Source organism: Erithacus rubecula, assembly GCF_903797595.1.
Source record: "Erithacus rubecula genome assembly, chromosome: 6".
NCBI classification, from domain to species: domain Eukaryota; kingdom Metazoa; phylum Chordata; class Aves; order Passeriformes; family Muscicapidae; genus Erithacus; species Erithacus rubecula.
This window is the reverse complement of record NC_136688.1, coordinates 5253504-5268088: the sequence shown is the minus strand read 5'-3', so window position 1 is coordinate 5268088 and position 14585 is coordinate 5253504. Positions and strand designations below refer to the sequence as shown.

General features: G+C 39.3%; 1 protein-coding gene across 9 annotated transcripts in view; it reads right to left on the bottom strand.

The window, feature by feature from the left end:
- The window catches only part of SERGEF (secretion regulating guanine nucleotide exchange factor), a 137599-nt gene that overhangs the window by 48797 nt on the left and 74217 nt on the right, over window positions 1-14585 (bottom strand). For 4 of the 9 annotated variants that reach the window (XM_079308445.1, XM_079308444.1, XM_079308447.1 and 1 more), the window contains one exon: window positions 13059-13099. The exons of 1 other annotated variant lie outside the window; for it this stretch is intronic. In XM_079308445.1, coding sequence (XP_079164571.1) covers window positions 13059-13099 — 41 coding nt within the window. Of the gene's footprint in view, window positions 1-4155; window positions 4729-13058; window positions 13100-14585 lie in introns of those variants that run through there. 4 more of the 9 variants (XR_013774584.1, XM_079308448.1, XM_079308451.1 and 1 more) reach the window with 2 other exon arrangements.

The window sequence follows — 14585 nt, the reverse complement described above, 5'->3', positions numbered from 1 at the left end:
TATAATCTCTTTCTTTCCTGTCCTACATTTTTGCAAGGAGATCACAAAATTCCGACTTGGAATTTTTGCTTAGGTTTTAGGGTTGAGGAGAGAAGCACATATCCTAAGCCTTTACACTGAACAGTAAAGCATGCTTGCAGACAGCCAAGGAATGTGGATTTATAAAACCCTGTTAAGAGAGGAAATGAAAGGCATCTAATTCATGGCCACATGAACCCCAATAAATGTGTGATGAGGGTAATCTGGAGTGCTCAAAGCAGCAGAGAGTGAGGCATGGTGACTCAAGCAGAACCTCATGGTTTTAGTTCCCCTGGACATTCAGCACTCTGAGCTGTGGAGCCTGAAGGCTCAGCACCTCCAGCAGACAAAGTCCTGTTGATTTCTGCTGCCCTTGCCTCAAATAGCCAGCTATAAAGAAAGCATAAGCACATTTACTACCATTATTTTGTAGGTGACTGCACATCAAGCCAAACTATGAAAAGCAGTCCTGGAGTTCTCTAATCCTTAATGCTCCCAGGCAGAGATCACCAGCTGCACACATAAGGGTGAAACTCGGCACATTTGTTTCCAGCTAACACAATTACCAAGCCTGAGCTCCAGCCCTGGGGACTGAAGTGAATGCACAAAGTCCCTGTAATAATACAAGTTTATAGTTCTGAAGGCTTTAACTGCTCACACTGAATTTGCAAGTCAGCACCAGGCAGAAGTGACCACAAAACCTCTGCAGAGGGAAACAATCCTCAAAGTTAGCAAGCATCGGCTTCACAAAGCATAAGAAGACCAATAACTGGGAAATACAGAAATGCACAGTCTCTGAAGCAGAGTATTTCAAAATGAGGCACATTTTGTACTTCAGAAGACTCAGAGAGCATCCATTACAATATGATACTTCACTGGTAGCTACCCTAATTACCCCAAGAGGAAAAAACACACCAACCCCACTCTTGTTCGATTTCTGGCATTTAATTCACTTGCTGGGGAAACTCTTTGCTTAATAGGTATTTATGCTGTTTTCTTTGCAAAGCACAAGTTGCCATGGAGCACTGATCACAGGCAGAAGTGAGTGATTCTGCCTTTTTGAACTGCACAGCCTTCACTTGAGGGGCTCTATCTTACGACCTGTCAGCCTTAACCTTTTTCTAAGTACACAGGGCAAAACTAGAGTGAGCTGTGGTTATATTTGTTTTGATTTTTCGTGAACGGTCTCATCCAAAAGCTACTCTTAAAAAGTCTTCCCCATTTTTCACTGGCACTTTGCTTTGACAGAATGGAGTTTCCTTTCCTCAGAGTGAGAAGGTGGCAGATGGGAGAAGGAGGAGGATCCAAGCAGACAGAGAAGGATTGCACAAGACACATGCTGAACTTGTCAACAGAACAAGATTTCTTTACTACAGTGCTTAAAAAAATTGAAGTGCCTGCTTCTTTACTTAACAAATCTACAGAGTTATACAATAGCATCCAGGCTGCTTTATTTCAGGGCTCCCAGAACCTACCTAGGATGAATCTTGCCTTGCAGTTAACTTGAACAACAGTGTAGTAGCAAGACTGAAAGAATCTGAGTGACATCTGAGTGACAGTAAACCATCATACTACTCCTGCTATAAATGGCAGAAACACAAGGTTTGGATGTATGCAGAATACATTTGGATTCCTGCCTCCTTTCATTGGTAGGTGGCAAGATGAGTCTCAGGGACAGGAAAAAAAAAAAACTTTAAAAATAGGTTGTGTGGTCTCAGATACCAGATCCCAGTACCTGTAACATTTTTTCTCTTTTTGGGCCTACAGAAAAAAGTTCATGTGAACTTTAAGGCTATGGCCAGATGCACCAGAAAAAGCAGCACAGACCTGATCCAGTCCCCAATCTGGCACAGGGAGTCTTGCAGCTGGCAGCTTCCTGCCTGGCATTTCTCTCTGGGAGAGGAACAGAACTGCACAACTGGGACTAAAGACTAAAGGAAGACTACAGCTTAAATAAACACAGCTAAAAGCTGCCTCCAGTATGAAAGCTTTCAATATTCACCAGGAACTCCCATAATTAAGGAAACTAAAGTCATGCTCAGTGACCACAAATCAGATGGTGAGTTCAACAATTCACAGCAGAGCACAGACATTGGTGACAATTTTCCCCTCCTCTGTACAGGAGTAACACAGATAGAGTAAATACTTTTCTTGCCTAAGTAAGCATGTGCTTCTCAGAAAGAGCCAGAATCATCCATGCACTGGGTCTGCATCACAGAGAATCAGTGAGTGCTACAAATCTGTCATACATCACACATTATCCTGCATACTCAATGTGAAGCACACATTAACATGATGAACTCACATGCAATTGGTATTTCTGAAATAATCCCTTTTGGAGGCCTCAGTAATAGAGCTTCCGTTGAAGTAAAGGTCACAGATTTGATCTACTATCAGCAGGAAACAGCAACAAATTAAGAATTATTCCTATCAAAACTAGAGAACAATTTCTTTTACAGGAATTGCAAGCAAGCATTAATTAAATCAATATCACAAAAAATATACATCTTGAAAAATGCAGCAGCTACCAAGATTCTGTTAATAGAACAAAATTCAGCAGGCTACACTGGAAAAAAAAGTTCTTACCCCTTGAGCATACATACATCTTTCACCACTACCACATCACACACCAAGTGTCCCATGTGCTCATTTAGAAGTACAACATGTTGCAGGCCTTTAAGAGATACACCTTTCATCTCATTCAATTTTAAAAGACCATAAAATGTTCATAACTCAAAAAAAGTACAGGAAAAAGCACATGGGAGGAAACAGTTCTGAAAGAAAAAATAGGAAGTTTGAAAGCCAAAGCAAACTATCTTTCAAGGCAAGTGAGCTTCCTACTCAGAATTATATGATTTGTGTTGCTTGTCATCCTGCCCATTTTCTGAGATGCCTCAACTCAGCAAGATAGCAGCTGGTGTCACTGAAAACCAAAGGCATAGGGAAGCCAACCTCCAGTTTAATATTAGACATTCACAGCAAAGCAGCTGCTTACTTGTTCAATCTCATGGCAATTCAGATTTGTCACCAAGGTCGTGGCAGATTAATTATTTTCTAAAATTAATATTAAAATGCCTAAAGGAGGGAATGGGAGATAATTCATTATGTATCCTGATAAAATAACTTTCACACGTGTCTATTTTTTCCCTGAACCAGTTGAGGGCCCTCATTCAGAGGTTTCCTCCAAAATTTGCCCTAAACCAGGACACCATGTTTGACTGAATTGCTGTTCTGAGTACCATCCACAAGGAAAAGAAAAGAAAACTCATCAAGTTCAGAACCCTTTCTACTCAAAATCCTTAACTGACAGAAATTCTTTCCTACTGAGAAAAATGGAAACTGAAATCTCCTAGCCATGCACATCTTTCACTCATCAGAAAAGCACAGTGTGGCATTACAGAAGGTGTCACGGGCAGGGGCACTCTGGGGGATTCAGAGCCTGATTATCTCTCACAGGGTGAGTAACAGGAGATCTGTGAACAGCTTATGAGGTGTTGAGTCACTAGTGCTGCAGGTCACTTAACATCCAAATTGAGAATGTGCCACATCTTTGCTAAATTCCCCAGAGGAACAGGGGTCTGAAAGGCCAAAGGGTGGCTATAAAGGACACTGGATATCGTTCTCACAGCTGGGATAAGCACTGGAAATTTCACTGTGGTGCAGCATCCCCTGAGCTGCCTGAAGGTATTTAAAAAAAAGGTGCACAAAAGAGCAAATATGTGGCCAGGATCCCTGGGTGTAACCTCACACTCACCCAACAACTCGGCAAAAAAGAAATAGAGTGAATATGAGCTGTGAATAAGAGCAGAGTGAAAACTGGATTTCATATTCCTTATGGGCTCTTTTGGAAGCTTCCACCTACTGCCTTGGGCTGGAGGTCTCCACATAATCACTTCCCAGTATCTAGTCACTTGCTCCAATACAAGGCTACAGAGCAGGTGTAGCATAAAATGCTAAATTTGAACAAAGAAAGGTAGAGCCTATAACATGAATTCCTGGTATTGTGTGAAGGTCCTCCTAGACAACATTTAACTTAGCAAATCAAGGCTAGAAGAAATACAAACAAAGTTTGTATAAAGTAATAGGATCAAAACATCCTATATTATCTTCCCAAAGTAATTATTCTATCAGATTTGTAGAGGGGAGGAGGACATAGGCCAGAACTAAGCTAGGGAAAATGTAACTCATCTGAAAAATCTGCCAGAAAGGCCTCAGCATACTGGTTTTTAAAATCATTACAGTTCATGTGGTTACTGCTTGTGGGAGTGGTTGAGTTTCTTTGGTTTTGAGAACACTGACAGATGTGCTGCCATCCTAGCAAGTTCAGAGCTATCAAATACTCAGGCAATAGAGGCATTTTGCTCCTTAAAGACTGATGGACACCAAGACCTGTACATGTGGCAGCAGTCTCTCACTTCATTCAGCTTCCTGCTAACCACAGTTATGCTTGAAGCCTCACCATAAACAAGAATAACATGCTTGACATGAGTCCTGTGTGATTTACAGGAGTATATTAACCATTCTCACTGGTCCACAAGAAATGTTAAATGTTCTATGCTAAATACCTCTTAAAATCCTGTTCATATAGCTTTCAGTCCTTCACACTTTCTCACAGTTCAAATAAGCCAACAATCTAAAAATAAAATTATGTGAAGACATTTCTCAGAAATAATAAAAGTCCCAGTTTAGCTTAGTTGCTCCTCAGAGACTCTGAAAAAAAATCACAGGAAAAAGCACAACAGTGAAATGAGTCTCAAAAGCATTTTTCATTTTAATTACATTGTTACCTGCCTTCTATAAAGAAGCACTTGAGTGAAACAAGTTCAAAAAGCAAGGACAAGTAAAGGGTAATTTTTATAAATATGCCAACTTTTAATCTCTTTTAATCTCTTTTCATTTGACTTTTTTCCCCTAATGTTTTTCTAAAATACTTATCTCTCTAAAGCCAATAATTTTTAGTAAAATTCTTTATTTTTACCCTGAAAGCTTGCTCTAGGCTTGCAAGCTTGAACAGCTTCTTCTTTGTTATTAGTAGCAAAATAATCTTGCCTGCCACCCAATACCTCAAGATTTTCTCCACTGCAATTTCAACTACCTTCAAATCCTAAATCCTAAATTCTCAAGTAGGAAAAGAGGATCTTCTCTTTTGGAAAGGTACAGAAACAATTCCCCACTCCAGCTTTACAGAAGCTTCAGGAAGCCTGTTTTGATGTGTGCATTTAGTCCTGCTCAGTTACAGCCAAACAGAGCAGTGCTGGCCCAGAAATGTCCCTGTTTCACCACCAGCCTGGCACTATTTCCTACATATCCTTGCAACATCACCTTTCAGACTCATGTCACTGTCAGCATCCCTGCCTTCAGCTTTGGTTCTTAAAAGACTTTTCTGACCTTCATAACTGAAAGATATCGGTAGAACCACATGACCAAAACACGCTGTAAAATGCAAAAACTGGGCAGCAAAGATGACTTTTAAATGTGCATTTGTGAAAAAACCCAACTCACAGTGAAAGCAATCTCCAAAATCCCCTACTTCAATCTTTTTATTATGCAGAAAGCTACCCAGAGTATTTAAGAAGGTGTTAGTAAAACACACATACACATAAAAAATATCAAAAGGAAAAAGCTTCACAGATTATTCACTCAGAGCTTGTAACAAAATACGCTGGTCACAAATATCTACCCATGAGCTGAGAGAAAAATTTCTTAATGCTCCAGAAAGGATCTGGATGGTGACTACACACAGACATGGGGGGTCAACCTCAGGTTCTGGAGCAAGATATTCCCTCCTGGAGAGCCACAAATTTCATAGCAGGGTCAGGACATTCCTCACATCAGCTTTCTAAATACAAACCACCTTGCCCTCCTGCCAGCCAGCCATTTAGCTGCAAAATTTCCACTCAGTGATAACACTTAGAAGGTAAAGCATTGAGGCTGCTGCATGTACAGAACCCAGAGTTACCAGCACAGCTCACTGCAGAGCTGCTCAGCAGAAGGGCACTGAAGCCTTAATTTGTTGCCCTTCCAAGTGCTTTGAGCTGCTTTGCTGGCCTTGTGCTTACACTTGGGTGAGCATCTCTCCTACAAGCTGTAGATGATACTCTGAAGCCAGACATTTGTCCTTTTTTATTTCATTTTATAGCCACCAAACAATCTCTCTTTGGTGACCAAGAGTGCCTATTTTTGTGACTCCTGTTTGCTTCCTTGAAAATTCAGTTAAATATGCCTTAGATATGTTGGATGCATTTTTCTTTTACCTCAAAGTAATTGCTCCACTTAGAGCCTGCAAGTAAACAAATATGATAAAATCTGATTTGTTCTCTAAATATTCAGTATCCATCCAGTAAACCCTCTGACAAAGGACTGCATGCACCTGTCCTGCAGCTTCCCCTCTTAAAGAGTGTTCTCATCCTCTGTGATTTTTCTAAAACCAGGTGGAAGGACTTTTCCTTTCCACAAATACCTCCAAGGAAGGTCTCCCTACTCATTCAGCTTCAAGCAAAAATTCTTGCTTGGTAGCATTTGTTGTATTCCAATGACAATTATCTCCTTGCTGCCACCCTCAGTTCCAGCTGGGTGGGTTTAGCTGTCACCAGAGGTTAATGTTGCTGGTTTGCCTCTTCCCCACGGTCAGGAGAGTTCTTGATGCAGCAGATTTATCCCTGTGGATGTGATGTGGTGTCCCACAGGAACCAGACTGACAGCACACAGGAGCTCAGCTCTAGACAAACCCTAGACACCACAGTGATGTGGAAAGTTCAGGGAAAATTTTTACAAGAACTATGAGATTTTTGTACAGAAAGAAGTAACAGCTTTTATCTTCAGGGCCTGCCTAAGCAGCTCTGCATCTGGGAACAGCAGGAAGCCACACTGTAAACAACATGACAAGCACTGCATTATTACCTGTTTATGTGCTAAATTATATAAATTATGATTGAGACACATACACCAAGACTAATTATATTTTAAAATTGCCTCTCTGAGGGGAAGGGAAGTGATTGCAACTATTATTAGTTGCAGTGCAATACTAAAAAAAAAAAAAAAGATGCCTTTACTCTAGGCAGCTCTAAAATACACTAAGAAGAGGCAGTTTCTATTCCAAAGATTTCACAACCTAAATTGACAAGCCACACAGAGAAAAGAAGAAGCTGAACACAGCATTCCAGAGAGTTAAGTCACCCAAAATATGCATCAATACAGTGACAAAGCCTGCAAGAGAAGGTAGCTGTAAAATCTGGACTTCATTACAGTAACAGAAGATGAAGTTCAGTCAGATCTTATCCTAAACTCTGGAATTTCTTTTTAGGGAGTCAATGCAACAACATTTCCCTTGTGAATCTAATTAGCTTTTTGCAGCAAAAATATCCATTCTTTCATATAGCCAGCAGCCACTGACTTCAGACAATTCAGTTGACACAAAGCTATTTTTAGCCCCATCAGAAGGCTTTTCCAAATGCTCGAATTAGCATTTCCTCATTTCTCTCCTCATCACCTTACACCCACAAATTCATTAGATAGTTGGCAACTTGACTTTCCATTAGCCCTTGGAAAAGAAACACTAAGAGATCAGAGGATCAGATTTTGTGAGTATAAACTGCTGAAAATAACAAAATAATCAGACTTCTGAAATTTGAAATTCAATTTCAGCTTCCATCTTACCAGAGAAACAATTAGTTTGCCTGGAGCACCAACAGTATACACAAAAGAAACACAAAGTGAGAAGATATTTGAACAACTTGCTGTATCAAACCATGACAGGAAAACTGTGATGTCAAATCTACATCCAGCTATGTCCAAAGCACTCAGACAGGTGATCAGGTATTGATGGGTATGGGGCTGCTTTTTCTCAACGAATATAACCAAAGGAGCTTATATTTTGAAGAGCTATTTAAACAGTCAAAGCCACATTAAGAACTAAATGACATACAAAATGGCTCTGCCAGAGAATAAATTTAGAAGGTCGACATATAACCCACATGGAAATGACAACAGTGATGGTTACTCGAAGTCCTGCCAGGTGCCCTTTAATAAGCAGAGAATGTGATTAGTGCTGCAATGCAAAGAGACAGCGTGCTGCAACATGACTCCATGCTGGTCTGCCAGGAAACCTTTACAATACAGTCCCTGGCTGCACTGGGATTTTTCATGCATAATAAATAAAGCAACAGACTAGCAGGCTCAGGCTCCTTGCTGAACACCAGTGCCCTCCACTGTGTACGCTGAAGATTCCTCCACACACTCCAGCAACAGAGAGAATTTATGATTTTTCTCCTCACGACAGACTGCTGAGTCCCCTGGGACTGAATGTCAGACACATGACTCTATCTGCAGCTTCACAGGGCAGCTGTGAACATCTAAATAATACTGTCAGCACAACGCAGGGCTCCGTCCATCAGCCTGCACAGCCTCCTCTCCCCACTGGTGCTCACTCTGCCAGAGAAGATCTTCCACAATCTCTTAGAGCCCTCCCTCCAATGATGCTTTATACAATAACTCGGTTGGAATTGTGGAATTTCACTAAAGGTACAAAACCCTGCTAATTAAGAGCTAGCAGCTCGCTTGTAGGAGCCCTTCAGCTTCCTTATTAAAAAACATGTAACCAAAGTGTTTGGGATGGTATTAACATCAGCATTTTGGGATGTGTATCACCACCTCCCTAAGCTTTGATTACATTTGTTCTTCCAGGATAGCAGTATAAAAAGAAAATCTCAACATAGCACGAAATAGCTCTTTTACTGCCCCTCTAACACTATTGCATACTTTATCTAATTCAGATCATTTGAGGCATGAGCTACCATTTGAGTGGAAGGATGTTTTATCCTAATTTCCTCTACAAAGACTATTCTTCCATTAAATTTAGTATTGGTTTTTACTCTCTAGCTGCAGCTTCAGAAGGATGTGAATGCTTGTGTTGTGATATTTACAGCTGTGATTGCACACAAACCATGGAAGACAAAATCCTGAAGCTTGTTCTAATTCACACAAAACAAAAAAGGCAATGGGAGACAAAACTAGCCCTCTTCTGGAAGGGCTTGTGATTTGAAAGAAAGTTGAGAAGTTATTTTAAACATGTTTCACGATAATGCTGTTGCACTGAACACACTGAAATTCAGTGTAATCAGCCAGGGCTTTGTCTCCTCATATGTCACTTGTGCTACCATGTGCAAACACTTATGGTTGGGTGGCCAGCTTGGGCATTTGGGGTTAATTTTTATTGTTTTAACATTAATTACATGGTGTCCTCTCCACTCTCATTAATTATGGGGGGAAAGCAGTGCTGTGTAAGTAACCTGAATAGAGAAAAAGCCAAAGGAGACAGACACAAGTATCAAATAAGTAAGAATGACACTGATCACAAAGCCCAGTTTCTCCTTGTGAACATCACTGCACCACCACCATCTGCACTGATAGTGCCTCTGTGGTGTGGGTCACTACACAGCAGGGTCCAAGTCAGGATTTGGGACCATTTCACTGAAGGGTATTTTAAATCCTCATGCAAGAAAATGAGCAGAAGTCAGAATTCACTATGCTGACTATGAAAGTGCAAGAAAAAGCTTTTAGCACTATCTGAAGTAGCCACATGTCCCAACACTTATTCCCTTCAAAACAACACACCAGAAAATGTTAACTTGAAAGATCCACGTCTTCCTCTTCCAAACAAACAAATCCCCCTTTGAAGGCTCCTTTAAAGCTGGACTTCAACAGAAACTAATTAGCTCTTAAAACAAGCACTTCTCCCTACATATCCTCCAGTACCTTTTTTAAAAGGCTTTCATTAGTTTATATAGGTTGAGAAAATGACAAAGCAAGACCAGAAAGGGATATAATGCATTGCTCAGGCTTTTGGGAGACAGGCTATAGAACTGTCACCCTTAAAAGTATTTCTGGGGGCAGGCTTTAACTACCTCCAGGAGGCTTGAATAAAATTCCATGGTTTAATTTTTACTAAAATAAGACATTTGCATTTGGAGGCTCTTCATGGCATTCTGTCCTGTGCCCTATGGTTGCAGCACAGTCAAGGCATTGCTGCATTTCATAGCATCTCTATTTCTACACAGTTCATATTGCTTGATTATTTAAGTTGCAGCATTGCATGAGCTGCATGTTCTCTTAAAAGATAACTATCCTCTTGCTCAAAAAAGGAGCATCAAAGTCTTACTGTGAAGTGGGTAGGAATCTGAGAAGAGCCTTCTCTATAAATACTGTTTTTAAACACAGGCTTTTCAGGGTAAGAAGCAAACCTTCTTACTTTTTCAGTGCTGAAAACACTATAGATTCCCAAAACTGGAAAAAGCCCAGCTTTGTCAGAGTGATTTAGTTCAATTATGTATTTCAGTCATTCAAAGACTCTGTCTCAGTATCACAAAGTTCAGCACAAACATTGCAGCTATCACATTCAGGTAGAAATGTCACCCTTGTGGTGCTCAGTAAGTACACATACAGTTTTCGGTGTAGCAAGGTGTTTTTCAGATATGTTACACAACATGTATTAAATAACTACTGTTTCTTTCAGTACAAAAATAGGTTGGCTCCTAAGATGATTAATCCATGACTGAGGTGAAAAGTGCAAGGTCTTTTCTTCCTAGGCAAGGATCTTTGTTCTCAAGTGAAAAGTCATACAAACATAAAAAACATTACAACATTTCTAAATTTTAGAATTAATATCACAGTACATCCCCAAATGAAGATAAAAATGTGTTTTCACTAAGGGCTAGGAGTAAAATTGTTTACACTTCTTCATGTACTAATAGCAACTTTTAACTCTTTAAATTTAGAAAAGCAGGTTACATTTCAAGACAATCCACATCTCATTCACCTTTATATCAAACATTTCCCTCATGATCAAATGAAAACTAAAATACTACCAATATAGCCACAAAAAAAAGGAGTGTCATCACAGTGAAGAGAACAAATTTTGCACTGACTTCAGCAGAAGAAAGCAAGAAAAGATAATTCAGATAACTGAACTGTACAAATGGATGCAGACTATATAAAGTAACATGAAAAAACCTAACTGCTAGCCTTACAAATCAAGCAGCTTGTATCACCAGCAAGATGATTGGAACACTACTTCAGCATTTGTGGAATGAATCATAAATCCAGCCTCTGTCCTAAAAATGTTTCTATTTTAAAGATGATGCAACAAACAAAGCACAAGCACATTTGTATATACAGCCAGAAATATTGACTTGAATATTACACTGTTAAAGGTTTTCCAGTTTACCTGTCATACTGAACTTGAAGTATTTCAGTTTAAAAGTCAATCAGTCAAGAATTTACTGATTAAGAAAGACATGGCTGATATAGTTGTTATAAATGAACTCTGCTTGAATAATAAGTTACTAGAAAATTGTACAATCAAGTAGACATATTCATGGAAATCTCTGTGCTATCTTTTAAGGACTGTAACAGCTGACAGCTTAGAACCAAGAGTGACCAGTGATCAGAGAAATCCTACCAATGAATATCCTAAAAAGTCAACCTTTTAAAAGCATATGTAAAATTCAATTCTGGGAAAATTGTATCACAGTTCTTTAGTTCAAAAGATTTGCAACATCACATTTATGTTGTCCTTAAAATAAAATTGACTGGCTTCCAGCACTGATAATTTCCCCATTGAATTCAATGAGTGCAGCATACAGCTTAGATAGGCATATGGTGTTCTTTACATATGCAAAGTTCTTCATTTATTGTAACTTTCTTCTAGAATTTCTTTCCCCAACCCATTTTTTTCCAGAAATTTCTGCCTAGAAGGCAGAAAGTTTAAAAGGACATGAACAGAGAGAAGGTTGTTCAAACTCAATGCTTTGCTTTCGTGCTCACTGGAGGAATCTGCCAGCAGTACATTTTTACTTCATCAATTCAGCAAGAAACAAGATTGCTCTTCAGTCGACATTCAGAAGCACCAGCCTGACAATTAATACAGGCATGTGACACTGAACAAGTAGGGAGAAGGCAAAAGGAAAAATCTTGTCTTAAATCCAGCCATAAACTTAACAGAACTTACTAAGCTTTCTACAAGGCTTAATTGGAGAAGGATGATTAGAAAATATACTATAGCAGATATGGAAATACAGAAAATGCCACCTTTGTGACCACTTAACAAAACCTAAAAATCAGAGCATGGAAAGCAGGTTGAATGCCAAACAGCTGCTTTTTTCTACCTCTGTCAAACCACACTTTAGCAAATAAAAGAAATTCTTTCCTTGACACCTCAACACATCAGTCACAGCAACCAAAAACATCTACATGGATGGAGTGCTGTTTCATTTCCAGCTCTAATTAGCACAGGATTCCTTTCTTCATCTGTCTTGCCCTGTCTATTAATGGGGATAATTATGCTGACCTCCTTTATAAAGCGCTTGAAAATCTACAGTTAAAAATGTTCCTAAACAAGTAATTACATGTAATAGCAATCATGTATCAAACTTCAGTTATCAACTCATCACATGAAAGCAAGAATCTGATTGTTCCTGGAATTAGTAGACAAAATTCAATTTCTCCAAAGACATTAGCTTCCTAGTACTTCCATCATTATTACAACAGCTGCATTATGCTAAAATGCACTAAAGAACCTGCCTACCACTGACTGACATTTTGAAGATTTTCCAAGCTTCAAACAACAAAAGACCCAGGACTTTTTTCAGCAATAATTTCCATGTTAATAATTTCCATCTTGTTAAACAAAGATACTTTTGACCAGCATCAAGCTCAGATGCTATTCTGAATCTGCAGCCTGGATTGTTGCAATGGCTCCAATACAAAACAGGCTGTAGCACTTTGCAAATGTATTTTCCTTTATATCCATCAACCGCACTCCCTCCTTACATGGGCTGGTCTACAAGGCCACAATTTCATCACCACCATTTACTGTCACCAGTTTCTCTTCTTCTTTCCTGTCCATCTATATGTCACTTTCCTCCTTTCAGCTACACACAATACCCATAATCATTCAGTATGTATGATGTACATGTTTTTCTTTCATCTTGTGCTACTGAAAATGAAAAAAAAAGGTGAGAGGATTTGTTATAAAATTAAGCTACTTACCAACTATTGCCAGATTATGCTCTGAGCCACATGCAATCTGAAAAATAAATACAAATTACTAAATCAGAACTTCCTTACCATAGGAAGACTGTCACAATTACAGCAGGAAATTAAAAATTTACCTGAAACAAACAACTACAGTTTGTAGAATGCAAAATCAAGGTTGAAGTGTTCTCACTCTTAAATGGAAGTTCATTTGTAGCCTCACTTAGGGGCTTAGTGGCAGGCGTGCATGTTTGCTTGTTTTTTTAATAGAGAGGCATTTTCTTTCCAAAATGCAGACATTTCAACCCTTTCAAGCAAGACTGGCCACAATTCTGCAAAAACATCACACCTATGACAACACCCACTGGATCCATGAAGAGGCACAGAGCAAACACAGATTAAGCCATATAGAGACAGCTGGAAATCAAAAGGGTGGTGAAGATTCCCATATCTCTTATCCATACTGTTTTTGCAACTGATCCCTAAGGGACTGCTCAAAGTAAACAGGCTCAGTGTGCTAAACCTGACATGGTATGATCCCTGTGGTCATTTGCCTGGAACGGAGAAAAACTACCCAGGGACTCAACCTTCTGCCAGCTCATTAATGATGGGAATCAGTTACAAATTTATTTTTGAAGCCAAGTTCACACATTTTTCATCTTTCTTTGTAGCTGCTGTGAACTTGTATGATGTTTAAGTTGCTTTAGCACACTCAGTTTTTGTAAGCTGTCCACTAATGATGGTAACACAATCACTAAGAGCAGTCCCCTGTCCTTAGTTACTGCAAGGGCTTGTCTTTCCCACAGAATTTCTTTTGCAAGGTCACTGTCAGCATAATTGTCTGATGTAAAAGACATCACACAAGGTCTGCTGAGTGTCCTCAAGTTTTTAATTTAAATAAAAGCAACCCCCTCAAAATCCTGTATCCAGTTCACTGTCTTGAAACCACTTATTATACCTACTATTGAGCTGGAGAAAATTAATAAGCACATTTTCTTAAAGTATATTTGCAATAGCAAAACATAATGCAGGAGGATATGCTCAATTATATTAAAAAATAGAATGGTTCTGTGCATGCATAACTTTATAGCTTTTACAGCCAGAGAAACAGCTAAAATCACCTCCGTGTCTGCAGAATATAAACTCATAGAAGTTAATAAACCAGGCCTTGTGCTCAGCTCACTGTGCTTGAGTATTTACTGGTGAAGAGACACCCAGGAGTGACACACTGAGTAGCTTGAGCTTTTGTGTTATAAATGAACATACAATCACTACTATTCATGTCACCCATGTCACAACTGCTACATGAAAACATTTGGGCAAAGCCATCCCAACACAACAAGGGCAAGGAAGAAGAAAAAGACTCTTCAGAGTAAAGATGCTTAGACAACACATTGAAGCATCTGGGAAAACAGGGTGAGAAAAATCACTCAAGTTATAGCATATTCCAGCATGGCCTCAATCTTCAGAAAAATCAAGACAAAGCAGCAGGAAAAGCAACTCCTTTGCAAGAGCTCTAGCAGGACTGCACTGAGTTT